The 27,353-nt window shown below is 41.9% G+C and overlaps 1 protein-coding gene and 1 long non-coding RNA gene across 6 annotated transcripts in view; both read right to left on the bottom strand.

Annotated features, from left to right (window-relative positions):
- LOC139264674 (cAMP-responsive element modulator-like) overlaps positions 1-27,353 on the bottom strand; it is a 186,526-nt gene that overhangs the window by 33,858 nt on the left and 125,315 nt on the right. The window contains exon 1 of one of the 5 annotated variants that reach the window (XM_070881562.1): positions 26,902-26,972. The exons of the other annotated variants lie outside the window; for them this stretch is intronic. Within the exon in view, the coding sequence (XP_070737663.1) occupies positions 26,902-26,932 (31 nt within the window). The 5' untranslated portion in view covers positions 26,933-26,972. Of the gene's footprint in view, positions 1-26,901; positions 26,973-27,353 lie in introns of those variants that run through there. 5 annotated transcript variants of the gene reach the window in all.
- On the bottom strand, positions 12,936-14,133 carry LOC139264676 (uncharacterized). Its single transcript, XR_011593396.1, has 3 exons — positions 14,077-14,133; positions 13,808-13,964; positions 12,936-13,673 (listed from the first exon to the last, which is right to left on the bottom strand). It is a non-coding gene; the product is annotated as an uncharacterized lncRNA (long non-coding RNA).

The following is a 27,353-nucleotide window of genomic DNA, read 5'->3' as shown; positions in this document are numbered from 1 at the left end:
TAGTCTCAGAATAAGTGGCCTCCTATTTAAAACTGAGAAGAGGAGGAATTTCTTCTCTGAGGATTGTAAATCTATTGTAAAATAAGGGAATAAAGGGTTATAGGGTGCAGGCAGGAAAGTGGGGCCGAGTCCATGATCAGAAATGGCGGAGCAGGCTCGAGGGGCCAAATGGCCTCCTCCGACTCCTATTTCTTTTGTTCTTAAATGAAATCTTGATCCTCGCATGATAAAGTTAAGCCTGTTTATTAAGTAAACAATGAGAAATTCAATAATAAATCTGTAACCAGATTGGATTCCAATTACTGTACTTTACACTAATTGCCACTTTTTCCTCAAGTTTGAATTTTTTGAATTCCACCTCCTTTAACTTATCCGAGGTCACGTCTGTCGACAGTCTTATTCCCCTTCTTGTACAACTGGCATCACAGTGGTATTTTCACAGTAAGTTGGACACTGCTTTATATTATAACAGATTGCATATTTTGCTGCTGAGGGTCAGCTGCTTAAAGTCCACCTCTTTAAGCATATCATGTCTAATTGTATGCTAAATTAATTACATTATTTCTACAGGTGATGCAAGTTTACAGATTGGAGCTTGTATGTTTCTGGCTCCAGACTAAAAGTAACCAGCATAGAATCATGCCATTTCTTTCTCTCCACCCCCCACCAAGTGCATGTGTATTGTGTGGCAATCTGCATTGTGACAGACATGCAATACTTACACATATATGCAGATTTTAGCAGATTGCCCAGGGGTTTGCTCTCAGTGAATCACAGCTGATGTATGGAGGTGGGGAATATATAACTGATAAAAGTTATATCAGTTTTATAACTTTTTCCATTGGAACGATTTGCAAAGAAGTTTGCAATGGATCCCTCTAGAGATGGTGAAGTATTTTTTGATTTGTTTCTGGAAAATAAATGGTGATTTCCTTACTCACAAATTTGTATTCTCACCTATCATTTTTGCATGCATAATTAAATAAATGCATGTGTAATAGAGGAGCAGCTCTTTACCTTTACTGTCCATCTACTTAAGGCGAAAGGGAAGAAATATTAAAAGAATTAAAAATATAAAAATAATCTAGAGGGATCCATTGCAAACTGCAAATCTTCTGTGGTCTTTGTGGTGTTGGTGCTTCCACAATGGTTTTAGTTGTGGAATTCCAAAGGAATAACAGTACATGTCGAAGACAAGATAGTGTGCGACTTGGAAGGGAACTTGTAAGCAATGGTGTTTCCATGCCATTGCTTCTCATATTCTTTCTCTTGGTGATAAAGGTAATACAGCTGTAAGGTGCTGCTAAAGTATGCTTCATTGCAACCTGCAGACCATATATACTGCAGTGACAGCGTGCCACGGATAGAGGAAGTGGATTCTGAGTTCAGTGGCCAGAATGCCAATCAAGCAGACCTCTCCATCCTGGATGGTGTCAAATTTCTTAAATATCCAGGTGAGCATTCTTTCACATTCCTGACTTGAGCCTTGTAGATGGTGGAGAGGCATTAAGAGGGCAGGCGGTAAGCTACAACTCTGTGGTCCTGGTGTACGTGTAGCTGGTTCAGTTAAGCATCTGGTCAATGATGACCCTGTCGGGATGATGGTGTCCTTGTAGGTGGTTAAGCCTTTTCCTGGTGGAGATGGTTACTGCCTGGAACTTACGTGAGAAAATGTTACCCATCACTTACCAGCTAACTGTTGTTGCAGAAGATCAGGTAATATATATATACAGTAGTATACATTGTTGTTGCTTTCAGAGTTACCTTAGAAAAGATTGTAGAGTTCATGCTTTTCAAAAAACAAAATTCCAGTATCTTGCATTGCTCCTAAAAATGGTTTCCATCTGCAGTAATTTTCTTTCTTTATTCAGGAGTGCAGATGGGTAGGGCTTAAAAACAGCAAGTCCTGGTACACTCTGATTGGTCAGTCTTATTCTCAATCATAAAAATAATTCTGTAAATTAAAGATAAAGTTACATCTTTCGGATGAGACGTTAAATCGAGGCCCTGTCTGCTCTCTCAATTGGACGTAAAAGATCCCATGGCACAATTTAGAAAAAGAGCAGGGGAGTTATCCCCAATGTTCTGGCCAATATTTATCCCTCAATCAACAGAACAAAACAAAATAGATTATCTGGTCATTACATTGCTGCTTGTGGGAGCTTGCTGTGCGCATATGAACTACCACCTTTCCTACATTACAACAGTGACTACACTCCAAAAGTACTTAATTGGCTGTAAAGCATTTTGAGATGTCCGGTGGTCGTGAAAGGCGCTCTATAAATCCAAGTCTTTCTTTCTTGTACAAATGCATGCTGGGAGCTACAGGCTTCTGCCTTGCTGAATATCCTTAGCCGAGAATCCATTGCCCAGTCGCTTAAATATCTACCCAACTCTGCATTAAATTCATTCACATTATCTGCCTCCTCTGTCTTCCTGGGTAGTCCATTTCAACTTTTCCATCAGCCTCTATATAAAGTAGTTACATCGAAACTGTGCACCTTCCCTCTTTTTGAGGCTATAACCTGGTCTGTGGCAATCTCCAACATGTTACTGAAGTTCAATTAATTTATTCATTTATTCCATTAAGGATCTTAAACAGTTGAATGGTTTTTCCAGAGTAAATGTGTGTTATCAAGGTGATAAAAAGAACATAATCTGGGAAGGAACAACATTTTTGTTGCATTCATCATAAACTTCGAAGATATGAAGTATGGAGAGCTGAGAATAGAATGGTAAGTAATATTTAAATATGTGTAGCTCAATACATATAACATAGCAAATATATATTTTTTAAATTCCTGTTCCTGAATAGCATTGGAGATCAAGCAAGAGGTCTTAAATATCTTGGTGTCGAACTAATCCCTGCTTTATCAGGTTTGTGGAAAATGAATTACTCAGATGCCCTGATCTGGACCAGTGGCAATTGCTGCCAGTCCCTTTTTTTAAATGAGAGTAAAAGGAATTAAAATGAATGTACTTCATCTGCTGGATCAATTTTGCATGCTCCCAATAAATGTTACATATAGGAGATTGCAAGATTTCAAATTTCCATGGAATCAAACAAATCGATTGACTTTGGCAAGTAGCATCTGTTAAAATATGAGACAGTAGGGGCTGGGTTTCCAAATTTTTTAATATACTATTAGGCATCACAAATGGTGCATACCTTCAGGTGTGTGGGAAGAACTGCAATCTGCTGGGTTAGAGTGGCACAGAGGAACTGTGGCTCAGTTTCCTTTTATATATTAGCTTGGAAATTGTTCCAGTAAGATGTATTCTCTAGCATCCCACACAATGCAAACCTGGAAAGCAGTGAGACAGAAAATCAGAACACCATGGCAGATCTTGGAACTCACAATGCTTCTGTCTGTTCCTGGATTGGTAGAACCACACATAACTCCACCAGAGTGATTGAATGAGAAGAGCAGGGTATGATAAAAGTGTCTAATCAATTTGAAGTATGTGAAATTTGTTCTGTTAAAGGAGGAAGAAAAATAACTTAGGGAGCAAAGTTGGCCAGACCCCAGAAAAACTCTATGCTCATCTGTGAATAGTGCCATGGGGTCTTTAACATCCACCATGGTTTAACATTTCATCTGAAGGATAGCAGCTCTGACAATGCAACATTCCCTCACTGCTACATTGAAGTATCACCTTAAGTTCTAAAAAGGGACTTGAAACCACAAGGACATGGTTATAAGAGCTGAATGCCAGAGCGACTTTCAAGTCAGCATTCAACAGAGTATGGCACTAAGGAGACCTAGCAAAAGTGAGGTCAATGGGCGTTAAAAGGAAACCCTGCCAGTGCCTGGAATCATATCTGGCACAAAAGGAAGATGGTCACAGTTGTTAAGCGAGGCCAAACATCGCAACACCAGGACATTGCTGCAAGAGTTCCTTAGGGAAGCATTCTCGGCCCAATCATTTTAAATTGCTTCATCAATGACATACCTTCCATCATAAGGTCAGGAGTGGGCCGGCTAGCTACAAATCTTAGTGTTGAGCTCCATTCACAAATCTGCCAAAAATGCAGCCCGTGTCAGCCTTCAGAGAACTTTGACAATATCCAGGTTTGGGCTGAGAAGTGGTAGGCAATATCTGTGCCACACAAGTGCTAGGTAATGTCCATTTCAAATAGGAGAAAGCCCAGCCATCTTCACCTGACCTTCAACAGCACCGCCATCGCCGAGTTCCCCGTAATCAACAGCTTGGGGGGTGACTTGACCAGAAGTTTAATTGGACTACCCAGATGAATACCATGGCGTCAAGAGCAGGGAAGAGGCTAGGTACTGTGTATCACCTCCTCCTGACCCCTCAAAACCACTCCACCAACTAGAAGGTACAAGTTAGGTGTGCAATGAAATATTCACTGCTTGCCTTGATGGCTACTGCATAACAACGCTCAAGTTTGACACCATCCAGACAGAGCAGTTCATTTCATTAGCACCCCTTCCATTAGTCTCCACCCTTTCTATCACCAGCCCATTATGGCTGCAGTATATACAATCTACAGGATGTACTGCGGAATCTCACCAAGGTTACTTAAGCAGCACCTGCTTCCCTGCGACCTCTACCATCAAGAAGCAGAAGAGAAGCAATGCAGTAGAACACCATCACCTCTAAGTTCCCCTTCAAGTGACACAGCATTCCAACATGGACATACATTGCCTTTCCTTCACTATCGCTAATCAGTATCCTGGAATTTCCTACTCAAAACCATTGTGGGAATACTACCAATTACAAGATTAACAGCATTTTAAGGCAGCCCACCACTTCTCATAATAGATAAGGATGGTCAATAAATGTGGCCTTGCCAGCATCATCCATCTCCCAAGAAGACATTTTTAAAATCCACCACAATGGAGGGGGAAGTCCTGGTACAGTATGGAGATTGTCAGATGATTCAATCCCAATAAATTAAACTAAAATAGAATAAGGTAGCATCACAATGAATCCAGGCAGGATGATGGGACAGAAGCAGAAGCATCTATGGTCATTGAGTCCATAGTTTAGTGGTGAGGAATATTGGAGGCACTGCTTGGTGGAGCCTAGAAGATCCTAATTGCTGGGCATCGATGGAAGGGTAAAGTCTGTGGGGCAGGCAAAGGTACTAGCATATTCACTCTCAGCAGCCTTGGGCCAGCCTTTAAGGACTTGTTTGGCTTGCTACAAATGATCTAGCCAAGCCATGGAAACTATATTCCCACCTGCTTTCAGGACAAAGGCATATGCAAGTGTGGTCAATGCTTTGAATGAAAAGCACTCACCTCCAAAAATTAATTGCGAACAGCTGATCTGCAGGTGGAGAATAAAAATGACAGCCAGTATGGCACCTCTCATTGAAGAAGCAAAGTGGCCTGACACACTTCCAGCTCCCAGCAGCCCTGCTGTCCTTCTTCAATCAATATTGCTGAGAATGAGGCAAATATCAGAATAGTGTCGAGGATGCCTGCAGTGTTCAGTTTGTTATTTTTATTCTCCACCTGCAATCCACTGATGGAGTTGGACACCAGTTGATTGTTATGGTGATGAAAGCTTGTACAGTACAGCAACTGAATTGTTAAAAAAAATTACAAATTTCAAAGGAAATCCGAGAGCAGTCTAGTAATTTTATTGCTATAGACCACTCCAGCTATTAAAAGAAAAAACATGACTTCCACTAACACTGCATACGTGAAACACTGCAAGATCAATTTTGTATTACAAACTGCAATTTTGAAGTCAGGTCTTGTTGTCAGCAACGAGAGATCATTCTAATAACCTTACACTTACATGCATGCAGAATTAGGAAAATAATTTATTTTTCCTCATCTAGTGCACAAGATCATACAATAAATAATGCACTTTTTCTTGGCTCCGAGAAAACAAATTGTAACTTGGGCTACAATACTTTAGAGAAAGAAATAGAATAACTTCTATGCAAAAACTTGTGCTCACAGATTGAGAATGACTGAAATATTCTGAGACTTGTTCTCTCACTCATGGCAGCAGCTGTTAAGAGACTGTTTTGTTATATTGACTCCCTCAGGTATAACTTAAAAACAAAATCAAAACTATCAAAGTTCTTGAATCGGGCATACTCAACAATTACAACAGCCTTTAATGTTCAAACCTCTTGCCATTCCAAACTGGGTTGACTAAAATTTATTGCTTCTAACATCTTGTTTGTGACTATGCAGGATTAAACATTTTCAATTGCATGTCTGACACAATGGTCTCGCTATTTACAGGGAGGCAAGGAGGGAGTGGGAGCATGTGTTTGCAGCCAGGAACGCGAACGTCCTGTTGAATTTAATGGCAAGACCTCTATCATTTTTTTACTCCATTTCCTGCTCGGCAGCTGGCCAGATTGAAAAGGTGGCTGGCTGCCAGGTGGGAAAACCAGTGTCAGAAGGCTGCAGCAAAGATCCGCTGGCAACAGTCACCAGCAATAGGAAAAGATTGTGGCGTAGTGGGGGGGGGCTGGAAGTTCGTGGTAAGGGAGGCCGTTTGAGGGGGGACAGGCAGATCGCGGTGAGGGATGACAGATCATGCTAGAAAATTTGCTCGAGAGGCCGGGCTCCTCCTGGCCCACAAACAGTGCTCTAAAAAGCACTTTGCTGCTGGATTTGCCAGCTCCCACGTCCCTATACCTGCCGGGTCTCCCGAACTCTGGGAAACCCAGCCCACAGCTGTTAAGTTCAAATGGCTCCCAGAATCTGAGAAACGGGGCCTCATTAACATACGGAGTGACTGTTGCCAATGTCCGGAAGCTGCACAGAAGCATACTGCGTACTCCAAAAATCGGAAGCATGATGTTTCTGCTTTTAAAAAAATGAGCACACTAATGAGCCCGCTCCCTTCCAGGCTTTTAAAAAAACGAGCCCTCTCCCTTCCCAGCTTTTTTTTAAAAAGCACGTCCACACCATTCCTGGCTTTTTCTCACAAACCCCCTCCCTTCTCGGCTTTTAAGATTTTTTTATTTTAAACAAGACTGCTTCCATCACGAATCGGAAACACACATGCGCAGGACGCTTGCGGTTTGTTGGTAGCAGTCGCAACCATTAACATATTATAATGACGGATCTACCTCTCCAAAGCAGGTTACTCAGACGTGCCCAAACCCACCAGGGTTAAGTCAGAAGTAAGTGCGTTTGCAGCAGATTGGGACCTGATTTCACACATTTACCAATTTAACCCCGCCTCGATTCTCTACCATCCGCCGTAAGGTTCAAATTCCCTCCTAGGTTGTAGGGTGTTTAGCAGTGTATTGTTCAGCAAATTGAATTCACAGCAAAAGCATACCTTTATTTTCCAACAAAAAACATTTGATAGTTTTCTGTTATCAATTAGATGTTTAAATCAGTTTAGAATCAATTCAGAATTATAATTGGTGAATGGTTATATTACTTTGATTCAGATATTCTTCAATTTTTATTTAAGACAAAAGTTACATTCACTTATGTCACCTTCTTTGAATTAAATGACAACAGTACAACTTTTAATTTCTCTGTATGTTACCAAAGTTCATGTGTTTTTAAAACGCCTGGTTGATCCAATAAAATCCATAAACATATATAGAACTTAACAGCGTTTTTGTAAAACAAAACTACACAGTGGTTTGCCTATAAACAATCATGCACAATGAATATTGTGATTGAAGTTTGATGTTCAAAAAGGTGCTCTACCGCTTACAAATCTATGAATACAACAATTACAGTACCTATAAAATGTTATTTCCAAAACCTCAATGTCTAATCCATTTATTCAACCTTTAAATATAAAATATTGGGATAAATATGCCATCCAGTTTTATTTACCTTTGCAACTTATGGATTTATTTTTTGAAATCAAAGAATCATAGAAATTTGTAGCACAGAAGGAGGCCATTTCGGCCCATTGTGTCCACGCCAGCCAACCAAGAGCTATCCAGCCTAATCCCACTTTCCAGCTCTTGCTCCATAACCCTGTAGGTTACAGCACTTGAAGTGCACATCCAAGTATCTTTTAAATGTGGTGAGGGTTTCTGCCTCTGCCATCCTGTCAGGCAGGGAGTTCCAAACACCCACTATCCTCTGGGTGAAGAAATTTTCCCTCATATCTCCTCTAAACCTCCACCCAATAATTTTAAATAAGAACATAAGAATTAGGAACAGGAGTAGCCCCTCGAGCCTGCTCCGCCATTCAACAAGATCATGGCTGATCTGGCCGTGGACTCAGCTCCACTTACTCGCCCGCTCCCCATAGCCCTTAACTCCCTTATTGGTCAAAAATCTATCGATCTGTGACTTGAATACATTCAATGAGCTAGCCTCAACTGCTTCCTTGGGCAGAGAATTCCACAGATTCACAACCCTCTGGGAGAAGAAATTCCTTCTCAACTCTGTTTTAAATTGGCTCCCCTGTATTTTGAGGCTGTGCTCCCTAGTTCTAGTCTCCCCCACCAGTGGAAACAACCTCTCTGCCTCTATCTTGTCTATCCCTTTCATTATTTTAAATGTTTCTATAAGATCAGCCCTCATCCTTCTGAATTCCAACGAGTAAAGACCCAGTCTACTCAATCTATCATCATAAGGTAACCCCTCATCTCCGGAATCAGCCTAGTGAATCGTCTCTGTACCTCCTCCAAAGCTAGTATATCCTTCCTTAAGGTGACCAAAACTGCACGCAGTACTCCAGGTGCGGCCTCACCAATGCCCTATACAGTTACAGAAGGACCTCCCTGCTTTTGTACTCCATCCCTCTCGCAATGAAGGCCAACATTCCATTCGCCTTCCTAATTACCTGCTACAGCTGCAAACTAACTTTTTGGGATTCAAAAGAGTTTCATGCACAAGGACTCCCAGGTCCCTCTGCACCGCAGTATGTTGTAATTTCTCCTCATTTAAATAATATTCCCTTTTACTGTTTTTTTTCCCCCAAGGTGGATGACCTCACACTTTCCGACATTGTATTCCATCTGCCAAACCTTAGCCCATTCGCTTAACCTATCTAAATTTCTTTGCAGCCTCTATGGGTCCTCTACACAACCCGCTTTCCCACTAATCTTTGTGTCATCTGCAAATTTTGTTACACTACACTCTGTCCCCTCTTCCAGGTCATCTATGTATATTGTAAACAGTTGTGGTTCCAGCACCGATCCCTGTGGCACACCACTAACCACCGATTTCCAACCCGAAAAGGACCCAATTATCCTGACTCTCTGCTTTCTATTCGCCAGCCAATTCTCTATCCATGCTAATACATTTCCACTGAATCCGCGTACCTTTATCTTCTGCAGTAACCTTTTCTGTGGCACTTTATCGAATACCTTTTGAAAATCTAAATACACCACATCCATCGGTACACCTCTATCCACCATGCTCGTTATATCCTCAAAGAATTCCAGTAAATTAGTTAAACATGATTTCCCCTTCATGAATCCATGATGCGTCTGCTTGATTGCACTATTCCTATCTCGATGTCCCGCTATTTCTTCCTTAATGATAGTTTCAAGCATTTTCCCCACTACAGATGTTAAACTAACTGGCCCATAGTTACCTGCCTTTTGTCTGCCCTCTTTTTTAAACAGAGGCGTTACATTAGCTGCTTTCCAATCCGCTGGTACCTCCCCAGAGTCCAGAGAATTTTGGTAGATTATAACGAATGCATCTGCTATAACTTCCGCCATCTCTTTTAATACCCTAGGATGCATTTCATCAGGACCAGGGGACTTGTCTACCTTGAGTTCCATTAGCCTGTCCAGCACTACCCCCCAAGTGATAGTGATTATCTCAAGGTCCTCCCTTCCCACATTCCCGTGACCAGCAATTTCTGGCATGGTTTCTGTGTCTTCCACTGTGAAGACCGAAGCAAAATAATTGTTTAAGGTCTCAGCCATTTCCACATTTCCCATTATTAAATCCCCCTTCTCATCTTCTAAGGGACCAACATTTACTTTAGTTACTCTTTTCCATTTTATATATCTGTAAAAGCTTTTACTATCCGTTTTTATGTTTTGCGCAAGTTTACCTTCGTAATCTATCTTTCCTTTCTTTATTGCTTTCTTAGTCATTCTTTGTTGTTGTTTAAAATTTTCCCAATCTTCTATTTTCCCACTAACCTTGGCCAACTTATATGCATTAGTTTTTAATTTGATACTCTCCTTTATTTCCTTGGTTATCCACGGCTGGTTATCCCTTCTCTTACCGCCCTTCTTTTTCACTGGAATATATTTTTGTTGAGCACTATGAAAGAGCTCCTTAAAAGTCCTCCACTATTCCTCAATTGTGCCACCGTTTAGTCTGTGTTTCCAGTCTCCTTTAGCCAACTCTGCCCTCATCCCACTGTAATCCCCTTTGTTTAAGCATAGTACGCTCGTTTGAGACACTACTTCCTCACCCTCAATCTGTATTACAAATTCAACCATACTGTGATCACTCATTCTGAGAGGATCTTTTACTAGGAGATCATTTATTATTCCTGTCTCATTACACAGGCCGGTGCAGCTACAGGGAGAAGGCAAAAAAGAAGTAGAAAGAAACAGAAAGGTGACGTCATAGCCAAGGGTTATGCCCCCTGGTTGTTGACCCCTCTGCCAAGGGAAACAGGTCCTTCCTATCCACTCTATCCAGGCCCCTCATAATTTTATACACCTCAATCAGGTCTCCCCTCAGTCTCCTCTGTTCCAAATAAAACAGACCCAGCATCTCTAATCTTTCCTCATAGCCAAAATTCTCCAGTCCAAGCAATATTCTTGTAAATCTCCTCTGCACCCTTTCCAGTGCAATCATATCTTTCCTGTAATGTGGTGACCAGAACTCCATACAGTACTCCAGCTGCAGCCTAACCAGTGTTTTATACAGTTCAAGCATAACCTCCTTGCTCTTGTATTCCATGCCTCGACTAATAAAGGCAAGTATTCCATATGCCTTCTTAAACACCTTATCTACTTGGCCTGCTACCTTCAGGGATCTGTGGACCTGCACTCTGAGGTCCCTTTGTTCCTCTACACTTTTCAGTTTCGTACCGATTACCAGTGTCGATCAGGCTTGATCAGCTAATGGCAAAAACCCAAGGAAAAAATATATCCATCAGTTTGTAATTGACTCATAATTTGGTCATGCGATATAAATACAGGATGCAAAATGATATTTCATGTTAGGTACTTAATGCATTTGCTCTTTCAATCAGACGAAATTGATGGCTTGTGTAAGTCTACTAATATGTTTTTAAACTTTGCTTTTTGTTTAATAGAGGCAAAACTATAATATGGAAAGGATTTGTTAAAATGTCCTTGAAAAAGCCTATTTTTCTCCGGTCAATTTCTCAAAGGCCCTTCTCAAAACTGCTGATAAGCGATGCTTTTGAAACACAGGCTTTTCACAGCAGGGGTGCCATGAGTGCATACATCAAAGGATTATTTATGCCACAGGTTGTTTTTTTTTTGGTGGGGGGTGGGGGCCATGAATAAGAAGCAACGGTCTGCTGTGAAAAGGATACCAATGAGGTCTCTCATCTCTCTCTGGTAAACTATTAGGGACAAATGGGTAGTTGTAAAACATGAGGTAAGGGTTGCATTTGGCAGGAAGAGAAACATAAACCAAAAGGATACCATGTTTTACTTAGTTACAAAAAGGAAATAAAACTGCATTGAAATCCCTGGGCGACTTGAAGAAGCCATCTTTGTGATTTTTCATTAACTCTAGGCACATTAAGTTTTGCACACAGAGCTAACGTGTGCTATTGTGCATGGTTGGCTAGGGTGTTTAACATTTATGTTTTGTTGGTTAGGGTATTTAAGATGAATGTTTTGTCAGTAATCCAAACATATTACTGTCCCTAGTTGTATGAATCTGTCAAACGGATAAGGAAGGAATTATCCAACAGCTTGTTCTTCTGCAAGAGATTTAAATCTTATATCTTTGCACCGTGCATCATTGTAGTATCCATAATCAGACGTACAAATTTACCTATTTTAATATTAAAAATATGGGTATTTGGAATCAAAGTTTGGTAGGCAAAATTGTAGTGGAATTTAAAGAGGAAATAGTTCGGGTACAATCGAGGTACATGCCCACTAGGGGGAAAGGCAGGGCAACTAAAGTCAGAGCTCCTTGGATGACGAAGGAAAGAGAGTAAGATAAAGCAGAAAAATGGAGCATGTGACAGATGTCAGGTCGAGAATACATCTGAGAATCAGGTTGAATATAGAAAGTTCAGAGGAGAAGTGAAAAAGAAAATAAGAGGGGCACAGAGAGGGTATGAGAATGGAATGGCAGCTGACATAAAAGGTAATCCAAACGTCTTCTATAGGCATATAGGGCTCAAATTTCCCCAGGAGTTGCCCCGTTTTTTTTTGAATAAGTAGATTTTTTTTGGAGTAACTTAAAAATTACAAATTTCCCCATTTAACTTGCTCCAGTGTAAATCAGTTAGTTAGGTTTTTTTCTAGTTTCGTTTTTTCTCTCCAAAAGGGGGCGTGACCAGCCACTTGCGCCTCTTTTGGCCATAGAAGCAAATTTGGCCAGCTAAAGGTTACTCCAAACTAACTTAGGCCAGTGCATGTGGCCACTTTTGTAAGCACAGAAAAACCTTACCAACATTTAAGAAATCAGCGCAGGTAGCCAGAGATTGGGGGGGCGGGGGGGGGGAAGGTGATTTAGAGGATTCTAAAGCACTAAACACCTTCACAACATCAGCACAACATCACAACATCTTCAGCACAACAGCTGCACATCATCATCAAAAATAAATGAAAGATAAATCAGCTACTGAAAATAGGACAGTCCCACCTTGCCAACTGCAGAACACACTGGCTAGCCCTCCCGCCAGGGCTAGGAGCAGCAGGCACGCATGACTGCAGGGATGAGGGACTTTTACCTTTTACAGTTGTCCCTAATGTTGTGTGGTGATAATGGAACATGATTCAGTCTTAATGCTAAATATCTTTTATTGGATATTTTACAATGCACTTCAACAACAACAACAACAACGACAACAGCAACAACAGCAACACCCATCTCTCACCCACATCTCGGGGAAAGTGCACTTCCTCATAGGGTCGGTGATGGTGGTGGGGGGGGTTGGCGGCTCGGCTTGGGTCTTACTGGTGCGTGGATTGAAGTTGGAGTGGCATTTGAGTATCCGGCCTTTGTGCCCTTATTGCAGAAGCTAGCTCTCTCATGGCATTTGCCATCGTTTGCACACCCTTGAAATGCCCGCCCTCAGTGCTGAGATTTCTCTCGACAGTGTCGCTACCTCATCACGCACCCCATTGATGGTCGCCACGAATGATCTTGTAAGAGCATTGGTCTCCTCACCCAATGACAGAACCTGATTAACATCTGCTGAAGGCTGCAGCTCAGGAGAGACTGGTCGGCTTCTCCTTCCCCTCGCTGTGGGTCTGCCTAGTGGCACCCCTCCAATGCGAGGCGCAGGCTGGGACAGTGGGGCACTGGGTGTTCCAACATACATTTCACCACCGCCACTGGAACCCGCAACCTCGGAAGGTGTGAAACCATGGCACGTTGCCGAGGAGCTCATGGAGATTTCTGGCAATGTGATGCCCTGTACTATGGACTGATCCATATCAGCATTCTCCTGTGAACACATTTCCATGGACCCCTCCTCCCTCCACCCGCCTTGGTCTGGAGCGCATGCATCTGGATCTTCTGGTGGATCTTCAGGATGTTGAGGAGTGTCTTCTTCTTCTGCAAAATACAACAGAACAGTCAAATGGTTAGCAGCACAGGAGGGGGCAGAATGGGAGACATGAGTAGTCTGACGCGTAGCAGGCCAGTCAGCAGGTTGATTTGAAGGGCGACAATGCATTTTAATGGCTCACCCTCGCGTGTGGGTCCAGCTTGTGCAGAGCTGATCCTTTTTCTGCAGGTGCAACTCTGCAAGGCAGCAACCCTCTGTTCCAGGGGTGATAGTTGGTGCAGATTTGCCTGCCCTCCTCCTGTTCTAAGCCTTTCCCTTTTGCCAGGAGCCAATTACTTCTGCAAAGATGAAAATATAACTTTTCACACATGGTGCGCTTCTGATGGGTGGGACATAGAGAGAGTCACATTTTCAATTGCAATTCCATTTAAAGATGAAGATATTACTTACACTCACTAATTGACCGATTTCCTGCCATTTCTTTTTACACTGGCTTTCAGATCTTGCGGTATTCACCCCTACAGAGTATTCTTCTGCAACTAGGCTCCATCTTCTTCTCATTTCCTTGGGTGAAACTTTTGTGGGACCACTCTTACGGATATCCAGCTCCAGCCATTTCTCCTCAATGACAGTGACTAGTTTCTCCATTTCCTCATGGAGGAAATTCTTTGTTCTTGTTGCACGCTCTTGCGTCATTCGTGTATTGGACTTACACTCAGATAATGTTCAAAAATCACAGTTCTCACCTTTCTTCCACCTATCCAGCACTCCTTTCACTCCCTCAGCCACCCAAAAATCACTATTCACACCTTACCTTTATATATGGTCCATTGCCAATGCTGCTGAGCACGGAGGATGCTCTCTCTTTAATTGGCTGATTGCCAAGCTTCCTGCTCCACTGCGCATGCTGAAACACGCTGAAATACGCACGATCAAAAGGACATGCATCCCCCTGCCGGCACGCCACGAGACGCTGGGCCCAAGCCCCGCCCACCTGCCGGCTGCGCTGAGCAAGCGCGGCCGAAGCTCCACCCCCCGCAGGCTCTGCAGCTCCATGCCACTGGAACTGGATGACGAGGGAGTGGCCAAAGTGGAAGGTAAATTTTCAGCGCTTTTTTTGGCTCACAAAGTAGGCGTGCTACCCCTAACTACGCCGCTCTAGGCAGCTGGGGAAATTTGGGCCCATAAGTAGTAAACAGGTAGTAAGAGGAGGGGTCGGGCCAATTGGGACCAAAAAGGAGACCTACGCATGGAGACAGAGAGTATGACTGAGGTACTAAATGAGTATTTTGCATCTCTCTTCACCAAAGAAGAAGATGCTGCCATAGACATAGTAAAGGAGGAGGTAGAGGAGATACTGAATGGAATAAGAATTGATAAAAACAAGGTACTAGAAGGACTGGCTGTACTTAAAGTAGCTAAGTGACCAGACTGGATGGGATACATCCTAGGGCGCTGAGGGAAGTGAAGGAAGAAATCGCGGAGGTATTGGCCGTAAAATTGCAGTCTCCTTAGAAACAGGGATGGAGAAATGCAAATGTTACACCCTTGTTCAAAAAAGGGGGTGTAAAGATAAACCCAGCAACTATAGGCCAGTCAGTTTGCTAGTGCTATTGGTGAAAGTTTAAACTAGCTTGGCAGGGGGATGGAAACCTGAGAGTAGATTCAGAAGGGAGAGAAGCAAAGCTGGAATTGGAAAGCAGAAAATTAGAAAGTGAATTTGGAAGGCAGAGGAAACAGAGAGAAAATAGACAACAAGGAAGTTTGGCTGTGCTAAATGATATATACTTCAATGCAAGAAGTCTAGGGAATAAGGCAGATGAGCTGAGAGCACAGATAGACACTTGGGAGTATGATATTACAGCTATTACTGAGACATGGCTAAAAGGGCAGGTATGGCAGCTCAACATTCCTGGTTACAGGGAGTTCAGACGGGGATAAAAAAGGAGGGGGAGGGGTCGCAGTATTAATTAAAGAAACAATTAGAGCTGTGAGGAGGGATGATATGTTAGAAGGATCATCAAATGAGGCCATATAGGTTGAACTGAAGAAAAAAAAAGGGGCGATCACACTTCTGGGAATGTACTATAGACCCCCAAACTGTCAGAGGGAGATAAAAGAGCAAATATGTCGGCAAATTTCTGAGAAGTGCAAAAACTATAGGTCAGTAATAGTAGGGGATTTCAACTACCCTAATATTAGCTGGGATAGAAGTAGTGTGAAAGGTATAGAGAGTGCAAGATTCCTAAAATGCATTTAGGAAGAACTTCTGTGGCCAGTATGTAACAAGCCCAACAAAGGAAAGGGCAGTTCTGGACTTAACTTTAGGGAATGAAGCTGGGCAGGTGGAAGGGGTATCAGTGGGAGAGCATTTTGGTGCTAGTGATCATAATTCAGTTAGATTTAGGGTAGTTATGGAAAAGGACAAAGATGGACCAATAATAAAGGTTTTCAATTGCGGAAAAGCCAATTTTACTAAGCTGGGAGGTGATTTAGCCAAGGTGGACTGGAAACAACGATTGGAAGGTAAATCAGTGAGAGCAGTGGGAGGCATTCGAGGAGCAGATCCTAAGGGTTCACAGCAAGTAAGTTCCCTCAAAGAAAAAGGATAGGATTAACAAAATCTAGAGACCCCTGGATGTCACGGGACTTACAGGGTAGGATAAAGAAAAAAAAGGGAGGCTTATGACAGATATCGAGGGCTCATTACTGCAGAAACTCTAGAGGAGTATAGAAAGTGTAGGGGTGAAATTAAAAAGGAAATTAGGAAGGCAAAGAGAGAGCATGAAAACATTTTGGCAAATAACAGAAGTAGTGTGAAAGGTACAGAGAGTGCAAGGAGAGGGCTCTGAGCTAGTTAGAGTGAGTGAGAGCTCAGATGAACAGGACCCCAAGAAAGAATGCAAAAGGCAGGAGGCAACAGAGCAGAGTAGCACTGGGGTAAGTGTAAACCACAAGGTGATAGGAAGGGACAATATGTATGAATATAAAGGGGCTGCAGGAGGGGTCAAAACTAAAATTCATGGTTTAAAAACTAGTATTAAAACACTCTACCTAAACGCACGCAGCATTTGAAATAAAGTAAATGAGTTGACGGCACAAATCATTACAAATGGGTATGATTTGGTGGCCATTACAGAAACGTGGTTGCAGGGTGGCCAAGACTGGGAATTAAACATACAGGGGTATCTGACAATTCAGAAAGATAGACAAAAAGGGAAAGGAGGTGGGATAGCTCTGTTAATAAAGGATGATATCAGGGCAGTTGTGAGAGACGATATTGGCTCTAATGAACAAAATGTTGAATCATTGTGGGTGGAGATTTGAGATAGTAAGGGGAAAAAGTCACTGGTGGGCGTAGTTTATAGGCCCCCAAATAATAACTTCACGGTGGGGCGGGCAATAATCAAGGGAATAATGGAGGCATGTGAAAAAGGAACGGCAGTAATCATGGGGGATTTTAAGCTACATATCGATTGGTCAAACCAAATCGCACGGGGTGGCCTGGAGGAGGAATTCATAGAAAGCAGACGGGATTGTTTCTTTGAACAGTATGTTACAGAACCTACAAAGGAGCAAGCTATCTTAGATCTGGTCCTGTGTAATGAGACAGGAAAAATAAACGATCTCCGAGTAAAAGATCCTCTCAGAATGAGTGATCACAGTATGGCTGAATTTGTAATACAGATTGAGGGTGAGGAAGTTGTGTCAGAAACGAGCGTACTATGCTTAAACAAAGGGGATTACAGTGGGATGAGGGCAGAGTTGGCTAAAGTAGACTGGAAACAGACTAAACGGTGGCACAATTGAGGAACAGTGGAGGACTTTTGAGGAGCTCTTTCATAGTGCTCAACAAAAATATATTCCAGTGAAAAAGAAAGGCGGTAAGAGAAGGGATAACCAGCCGTGGATAACCAAGGAAATAAAGGAGAGTATCAAATTAAAAACCAATGCGTATAAGGTGGCCAAGGTTAGTGGAAACGAGAAGATTGGGAAAATTTTAAACGACAGCAAAGAATGACTAAGAAAGCAATAAAGAAAGGAAAGATAGATTACGAAAGTAAACTTGCGCAAAACATAAAAACAGATAGTAAAAGCTTTTACAGATATATAAAACGGAAAAGAGTGACTAAAGTAAATGTTGGTCCCTTAGATGATGAGAAGGGGGATTTAATAATGGGAAATGTGGAAATGGCTGAGACCTTAAACAATTATTTTGCTTCGGTCTTCACAGTGGAAGACACAAAAACCATGCCAAAAATTGCTGGTCACGGGAATGTGGGAAGGGAGGACCTTGAGATAATCACCATCACTAGGGGGGTAGTGCTGGACAGGCTAATGGGACTCAGGGTAGACAAGTCCCCTGATCCTGATGAAATGCATCCTAGGGTATTAAAAGAGATGGCAGAAGTTATAGCAGATGCATTCGTTATAATCTACCAAAATTCTCTGGATTCTGGGGAGGTACCAGCGGATTGGAAAGCAGCTAATGTAATACCTCTGTTTAAAAAAGGGGGCAGACAAAAGGCAGGTAACTATAGGCCGGTTAGTTTAACATCTGTAGTGGGGAAAATGCTTGAAGCTATCATTAAGGAAGAAATAGCGGGACATCTCGATAGGAATAGTGCAATCAAGCAGATGCAACATGGATTCATGAAGGGGAAATCATGTTTAACTAATTTACTGGAATTCTTTGAGGATATAACGAGCATGGTGGATAGAGGTGTACCGATGGATGTGGTGTATTTAGATTTCCAAAAGGCATTCGAAAAGGTGCCACACAAAAGGTTACTGCAGAAGATAAAGGTACACGGAGTCAGAGGAAATGTATTAGCATGGATAGAGAATTGGCTAGCTAACAAAAGCAGAGAGTCGGGATAAATGGGTCCTTTTTGGGTTGGAAATCGGTGGTTAGTGGTGTGCCACAGGGATCGGTGCTGGAACCACAACTGTTTACAATATACATAGATGACCTGGAAGAGGGGACAGAGTGTAGTGTAACAACATTTGCAGATGATACAAAGATTAGTGGGAAAGCGGGTTGTGTAGAGGACACAGAGAGGCTGCAAAGAGATTTAGATAGGTTAAGCGAATGGGCTAAGGTTTGGCAGATGGAATAGAATTTCGGAAAATGTGAGGTCATCCAGCTTGGGGAAAAAAAAACAGTAAAAAGAAATATTATTTGAATGGGGAGAAATTACAACATGCTGCGGTGCAGAGGGAGTCCTTGTGCATGAATTCCAAAAAGTTAGTTTGCAGCTGTAGCAGGTAATCAGGAAGGCGAATGGAATGATGGCCTTCATTGCGAGAGGGATGGAGTACAAAAGCAGGGAGGTCCTGCTGCAACTGTATAGGGTATTGGTGAGGCCGCACCTGGAGTACTGCGTGCAGTTTTGGTCACCTTTCTTAAGGAAAGATATACTAGCTTTGGAAGGGGTACAGAGACCATTCACTAGGCTGATTCTGGAGATGAGGGGGTTACCTTATGATGATAGATTGAGTAGACTGGGTCTTTACTCGTTGGAGTTCAGAAGGATGAGGGCTGATCTTATAGAAACATTTAAAATAATGAAAGGGATAGGCAAGATAGAGGCAAAGAGGTTGTTTCCACTTGTCGGGGAGACTAGAACTAGGGGGCACAGCCTCAAAATACGGGGGAGCCAATTTAAAACCGAGTCGAGAAGGAATTTCTTCTCCCAGATGGTTGTGAATCTGTGGAATTCTCTGCCCAAGGAAGCAGTTGAGGCTAGCTCATTGAATGTATTCAAATCACAGATAGATAGATTTTTAACCAATAAGGGAATTAACGGTTACGGGGAGTGGGCGGGTCAGTGGAGCTGAGTCCACGGCCAGATCAGCCATGATCTTGTTGAATGGCAGAGCAGGCTCAAGGGGCTAGATGGCCTACTCCTGTTCCTAATTCTTATGTTCTTATTATAAAATCAAGGAAATCCCAAAGATGTTTTATAAATACATTAGTAGGAATAAGATAACTAAAGAATGACCAGAGCCTATTCGAGACCTTAAAGGTAATCTGTATGTGGAGTCGGAAGAAGTGGGTATGGTTCTTAATGAATACTTTGCATCTGTTTTCACAAAGGCAAGGGGCGATGCAGACATGGCAATCAGGGAGGAGAAGTGTGAAATATTAGATGAAATAAACATAGTAGGAGAAGAGCTTTAGCAGCTTTGAAAGTGGATAAATCCTCAGGCCTGGATGAAATGTATCCCAGGCTGTTAAGAGAAACAAAAGAGGAAATAGCAGATGCTCTGACCATCATTTTCCAATCCTCTCTGGCTACAGGTGTGGTGCCGGAGGACTGGAGGACTGCTAATGTTGTACCTTTGTTTAAAAAGGGAGAAAGGGATAGACCGAGTAATTATAGGCCAGTCAGCCTAATCTCAGTAGTGGGAAAATTATTGGAGAAAATTCTGAGGGACAGGATAAATCTTCATTTAGAAAGATACAGATTAATCAGGGACAGTCAGCATGGATTTGTTACGGGAAGGTCATGTCAACTAATTTGATTGAATTTTTTGAGGAGGTAACAAGGAGGATTGATGAGGGTCTTGCATTTGATATAGTGTATATAGATTTTAGCAAGGTTTTTGATAACGTCCTACATGGCAGACTGGTCACAAAAGTAAAAGCCCATGGGATCCAAGGCAAAGTTTCAAGTTGGATTCAAAATTGGCTCAGAAGCAAGAAGCAAAGGGTAATGGTTAATGGGTGTTTTTGTGACTGGAAGGCGGTTTCCAGTGGGGTTCAGCAGGGCTCAGTGCTGGGTCCCCTGCTTTTTGTGTTATATATCAATGATTTAGACTTGAATGTAGGGGGTAAGAGGTTTGCAGATGATACAAAAATTGGCTGTGTGGTTGACAATGAAGAAGAAAGCTGTAGACTGCAGGAAGACATCAATGAACTGGTCAGGTAGGCAGAACAGTGGCAAATGAAACTCAATCCGGAGAAGTATGAGGTAATGCATTTGGGGAGAGCCAACAAGGCAAGGGATTAAATCATAGGACAGAGAAGTGTAGAGGAACAAAGGGACCTTGGGAGTGCATGTCCACAGATCCCTGAAGGTAGCAGGCCAGGTCGATAAGGTGGTTAAGAAGGCATACGGAATACTTACCATTATTAGTTGAGGCATAGAATACAAGAGCAGGGAGGTTATGCTTGAACTGTACAAACACTAGTTAGGCCACAGCTAGAGTACTGCGTGTAGTTCTGGTCACCGCATTACAGGAAAGATGTGATTGCACTAGAGAGGGTACAGAGGAAATTTACGAGGATTGGAGAATTTTAGCTATGAGCAAAGATTGGATAGGCTCGGTTTGTTTTCTTTGGAACAGTGCAAGCTGAGGGGAGACCTTATTGAGGTATAAAATTATGAGAGGCCTCGACAGAGTGGATAGGAAGGACCTATTTCCCTTAGCAGAGGGGCCAACAACCAGGGGGCATAGATTTAAAGTAATTGGTAGGAGATTTAGAGGGGATTTGAGGGGAATTGTTTTCACCCAGAGGGTGGGGGTATGGCACTCACTGCTTGAAAGGGTGCTAGACGCAGAAACTTTTAAATAGTACTTGGATATGCACTTGAAGTGCCATCAATTAAAGACTATGGACCAAGAGCTGGAAAGTGGGATTAGGCTGGATAGCTCTTTGTCGGCCGTCATGGACATGATGAGCCGAAATGGCCTCCTTCCGTGCTGTAAATTTCTATGATTTTATGGGGCCGAAATTGCCCCACTCATTAAGTTCCATTCTTGATAATGGGGCGGTAAGGCCTTTCCGACCGGGGACAGGCAGACGATCCGACCCATGGGAAATTGGCCCCTGGCCGGCGGAAACAGTTTCCGCCGCGCCCCATGTTCCCAACCCGTCGGGCACACACCAACCGCTTTCTGCCCAGTGGCGACCCCTTTCTGTCCTGCAAGTGAAATTGCCTCGCAGAGCCGTCGCCGCCCGACACTCTTCCTGGCGTGAAGCTGCCAGTGGCTGTGCGGCACATCCGCCCTAAAAGGGGAGGGCGCACCGCCGTGGATGCCATTTTATTTTAATTGTCGGCCAACTCTGAAGTCGGCACGATAATGGCGGCCACGGGTTCGGCTGGGCCACCAACGGTCAGCTTGGCACCCCCAGTTGGCTGCCGGGCCACTGACCCGGCCGAAGCCCTCCCTGGCGAATCAAATAACTAGGGCTGTAGAGAGGGCTTTAAACTAAATAATGGGGGGGAGGGTTCAGGTGAGCGTAAATTTAAAAAGTCAAGAATAAAGGAGAAGGCAATAGAGCAGAGTAGCGATGGGGGAAATGATAACCAGAGTGTGACAGGAAGGGATAGAATGTATAAAAATAAGAGTGCATCAGAAAGTGTGGTCAAAGAAGGAAATATGGTAAAAAGACAAAATTAAAAGCTCTTTATCTGAATGCACGCAGCATTCTTAACAAGATGGGTGAGTTGACAGCACAAATAGATATAAATGGATATGATCTGATAGTCATTACAGAGACATGGTTGCAAGGTGACCAAGGCTGGAACTGAATATTCAGGGATATTTGACAATTCGGAAGGATAGACAGAAAGGAAAAGGAGGTGGGGTAGCTCTGTTAATAAAGGATTAGATCAGTGTAGTAGTGAGAAATTATATTGGCTCAGAAGATCAAGATGGAGAATCAGTTTGGGTGGTGTTAAGAAATAAGGGGAAGAAGTCACTGGTGGGGGTAGTCTATAGGCCCCCTAACTGTAGCTACACTGTTGATTAGAGTATAAATCAAGAAATAATGGAAGCTTGTGATAAAGGTACGGCAATAATCATGGGCGATTTTAATCTTCATATTGATTGGACAAATCAAATTGGCAATGGTAGCCTTGAAGAAGAGTTTATAGAATGTATCCGGGATGGTTTCCTTGAACAGTATGTTGTGGAACCAACTAGGGAGCAGGCTATCTTAGATCTGGTAATATTAGGCAGTCCCTCGTATCGAGGAAGACCCACTTCCACACCAAAAAGGTGTTTCAATGAGGGACCTGATATTCCAGGTTCCGAACTACATATTGAAGGGTGAAAGATGCCTGTGCGTGGATTCTTTTAACTTGGGGTGGCCATTACACACCAGCCCCCACACAGGTTTGACAGAGCTAGGTCTTGATCCAGTGGCAAGGGTTATCCAAGACAACTGGAGACGAAGCTCTGCTGCACAGACCAGGCATGCACACATACTCCTACTGTCCATAGTGTGGGATCTGGTACTGGCTAATGAGACAGGATTAATAAATGATCTCGTAGTACAGGATCCTCTAGGAAAGAGTGATCATAGCATGGTTGAATTTCAAATTCAGTTAGAGGGTGAGAAAGTTGGGTCTCAAACCAGTGTCCTGATCTTAAATAAAGGCGATTACAAAGGTATGAAAGCAGAGTTGGCTAAAGTGGACTGGGAAAATAGATTAAAGTATAATCAGTGATAGATATTTAAAGAGATATTTCATAACTCTGAACAAAAATATATTCCAGTGAGAAGGAAAGACTTTGAGAAGGGAGAACCATCCGTGGCTAACTAAGGAAGTAAAGGATGGTATCAGGTTGAAAACAGTGTCCAAAGTTGTCAAGATTAGTGGGAGGGATTGGGAAATTTTTTTAAACCAGCAAAGGACGACTAAAAAAAAATAGAGACAAGATGGATTATGAGAGTAAACTAGCAAGAAATATAAAAACTATTTACAATCTATATTAATGACTTGGATGAATGGACTAAGGTTAATGTAGCAAAATTTGCTGATGATACAAAGATGGGTGGAAAAGCAAGTTGTGAGGAGGACACAAATACTCTGCAAAGGGATATAGACAAGCTAAGTGAGTGGGAAAACATTTGGCAGATGGAGTATAATGTGGGAAAGTGTGAGGTTATCCACTTTGGCAGGAAAAATAAAAAGCAAATTATCATTTAAATGAAGAGAGATTACAAAATGCTGCAGTACAGAGGAATCCCTTGTGCATGAAATACAAAAAGTTAGTGTGCAGGTACAGCAAGTAATCAGGAAGACAAATGGAGTGTTGGCCTTTATTGCAAGGGGGATGGAGTAGAAAAGCAGGGGAGCCCTGCCACTACTGTACAGGGTACTGGTGAGAACACACCTAGAGTACTGCATACAGTTTTAGTCTCTTTTATTTAAGGAGGGGCATACTTGCATTGGAGGCTGTTCAAAGAAGGTTCACTAGGTTGATTCCTGAGATGAAAGGGTTGACTTATGCAGAAAGGTTGAGCAGATTGACCCTACACTCATTGGAGTTTAGAAGATTGAGAGGTGATCCTGTAGAAACATACAAGAGATACTGAGGGGGCTCGACAAGATAGATGCAGAGAGGATGTTTCCACTTGTAGGGGAATCTAGAACTCGGGGGCATAGTTTAAGAATAAGGGTTCACCCATTTAGAACTGAGATGATGAGAAATTTATTTTCTGAGGGTTGTAAATCTATGGAATTCTCTGCCCCAGAGAGCTGTGGAGACTGGGTCATTGAATATATTTAAGGTGGAGATAGACAAGAGTTTTGAATAATAAGGAAGTGAAGGGTTATGGGGAGCGGACAGGGAAGTGGAGCTGAGCCCAAGATCAGATCAGCCATGATCTTATTAAATGGCGGAGCAGGGTCGAGGGGCCAGATGACCTACTCCTACTCCTATTTGTTATGTTCTTGTAAGAGTAAAGAAGTCTTACTGCATTTATATAGGGCATTGGTGTACAGTTATGGTCTCCTTACCCAAGGAAAAACATACTTGCCTTAGAGGGAGTGCAATGAAGGTTCACTGGATTAGTTCCTGGGAGGAAGGGATTGTCCTATAAAGGAGAGATGGAGTAGACTAGTCCTATATTCCCTAGAGTTTAGAAGAATGAGAGGTGATCTAATTGAAACATAAAACATTCTTAAGGGGCTTGACACGGTTAATGATGAGAAGATGTTTCCCCTGGCTGGGGAATCTAGAACACCGGGTCACAGTCTCAAAATAAAAGGTCGGCCATTTAGGACAGATGAGAAATGTCTTCATTCAAAGGGTTATGAATCTTTGGAATTCTCTACCCGAAAGAGCTGTGGATGCTCAGTTGTTGAGTCTATTCAAGACTGAAAGGAACAAAGGGAATGAAAGGATATGGAGATAGTGCAGGAAGATGGAGTTGAGGAATGATCAGCCATGATCTAGTTGAATGGCAAAGCAGGCTCGAAGGGCCAAATGGCCTACTTTAGCTCCTATTTCTTATGTTGTTATACAAAAAGAGTAAATCTCCCTAGTCTTAGTGGACCCAAATGTTGTGTGAAGACGTATGTATATAAAATGCACAATGACATCACTAACACAATGTATTTGTACCCCAGTGTCTGAATCTGAAAGGGAGCTAACTGGAAGTAAATTCTTTATGCACTTTGAAGAGTTTGAAAAAGAGTTTAAGTGCTCTCATGCCTATCACACCTGACCTGTGATCCCAAAAGGAAAATGCAAATGGTATTGAGGTACATTGTGACAAAATTTAATAGATTGGCACAATAACAGACAAAATTCTGAATGCTGGTTGCCCAAGCGTCAGTTTGAAGTACTCCCATGATCAATATACAAGGGACCCAATTAAGCAATGCAAGAGCATTTATGGTTTATAATGGAGATGGAACAAAAGGAATGAAAATGTGCATCAAGATGTCAATTAAAAAATGTTATACTTTTGACATTCGGCCTTTTGAGTCTGCTGTGCCATTCAATAAGATCATGGTTGATCTTCTATCTCAACTCCACTTTCCTGCACAATCCCCATATCCTTTGATTCCCGTAATAATCCCCTGACAGCACCTCTTTCCCCTGCAAGCTGTATGACCGAGAAGGAAAAGAGCGGCGATATCATGGAAATACCATTGCCACCAAATTTATCTCCAATTCACACACCATCTTGACTTGGACACATTGCCATTCCTCCATCATCCTAGCACAATTATGGGAGCACCATCATCACAAAGACTGATGTGATCAAGGAGAAACCCCACTAACATCTTCTCGGGGACAACTAAAGACGGGTAATAAATATAGTCCTGCTACTGTAGCCCACAGTTCAAGAACAAATAAATTAAAATTGTGAAAGGTTTTGAAAGGGTAAATAGTGAAAGATTGTTTCCATTGGTTGGCAGATCAGTGATGAGGGCCATAAACTGAAGATTGTTAAGTCAAGAAGAATATTTTTCACACACACAGTTATTTGAACATTGATTGCTTTATCAAAAGTGACTATTGAGAAAGAGAAAATAGCATCATTCAAAATAGAATTGGATAAATATTTGAAAAATATAAAAGTATGTGGCGAAGAGCAGAAAGATTGAATTTCCAGTTTAGTAGCACTGGAACAAGCACTCTGGGCCAATTGACCTTCCTACACTGCAATTTTTATGATTTTAAAATTTATCACGTCAAATAGAATTTGGCACGAATACCATAGCAATACATCAAATATGTTTTTGTGATTTCATTCTGACGTCAATAAGCTTCTCCTTTTCTACTTAAAATGTACATTTCCCTGCTGGCACCAAATTCCAGGAAATCTAATGACGTCAGCAAGATAAATTCAATAGAATGTGGAATCTACCATCTAAAACACACAGAAGGGAGGGAACAAGTACATAAGCAATGTTTTCATTAAAGCAACTGCTTAGAGATTTACTGCATAGCTGACACTTAACTACCTCACAAGACAAATCATACTTCCTTGAATTGATTTGTGCCAAACATATACAACTGGTTTAATAAGGTAACTTCTTCTTCTAAAATGTATCATTTAACAGTGGAAAACTTAAACTGGTGTGCCAGAAAGCCTTTGCAACAAGATACATGATACAGTACTGCATGAACTTTAAAGCTAAGAGCTGTCTTTCAGTGAACAAACAGCAAATGAACTTTGATACAAGACCAGACGAGTTACCTTGATATGTATTTGTACATAACCAAAAGGCTTTTTGCAATATTGAAAAATAATCAATGTTAAAAAAATAGAAACAAGCATTTACATTGATTATTTTCACTTTTTAATGCTATCCTGCTTCACAACAAAAATCATAATTTTTCAGCAGACTAAACGCGAAACAATTTCAACTATGATAATATTGTAATATTTTCAAAATGCAGATATGCAGTGCCAGAACTGAAAACTGAATATGCAAGGTTATCTAATTATTGAATTATTCAAAAATTATCGGTTCCTCCTTTTATATAGAAAAGTTTAGAATCTTGCTGTTACTTTACCTGTTTCTGTTTCATCTTGTGTCACAGCCATGCCTAACCCTTACTTTGTAGACTGCTCCTTATCTCTGTCCATTCTACATGAAAGGTTCTTAGTCAACATGCATTTATGGGATTACAATAAGATACAATAACATCAGACTGACATCACTGCCCTTCAACAACAGGTTCCCAACTGGATCTTTTCCATGCTGTAAAGGTCAAAAATAATAAGTTGCCATTGTAAATGTAGGATATAATAATTTCTATTGTTAGGTTTTATTTATTAATTTGGGTTACCTGTTTAAAAAAAACATGCCTGCTACACTGAACAATTTAGTTCTAAGAGGATAAACATTAAAATGACTTTACTCTCAGACATAATTATAGCTTTCTGTGCAAAGAAACCGTTTAGAAGAAATTCAAGTAAAGCAGTTGTCGGATAAATATTGCTTAATTGCAACTCCCATCTGAAT

The sequence above is a fragment of the Pristiophorus japonicus genome, chromosome 5 (genome assembly GCF_044704955.1).
Source record: "Pristiophorus japonicus isolate sPriJap1 chromosome 5, sPriJap1.hap1, whole genome shotgun sequence".
Lineage (NCBI taxonomy): Eukaryota > Metazoa > Chordata > Chondrichthyes > Pristiophoridae > Pristiophorus > Pristiophorus japonicus.
The sequence above is the reverse complement of the archived record's forward strand: the minus strand, read 5'-3'. Positions and strand labels throughout refer to the sequence as shown.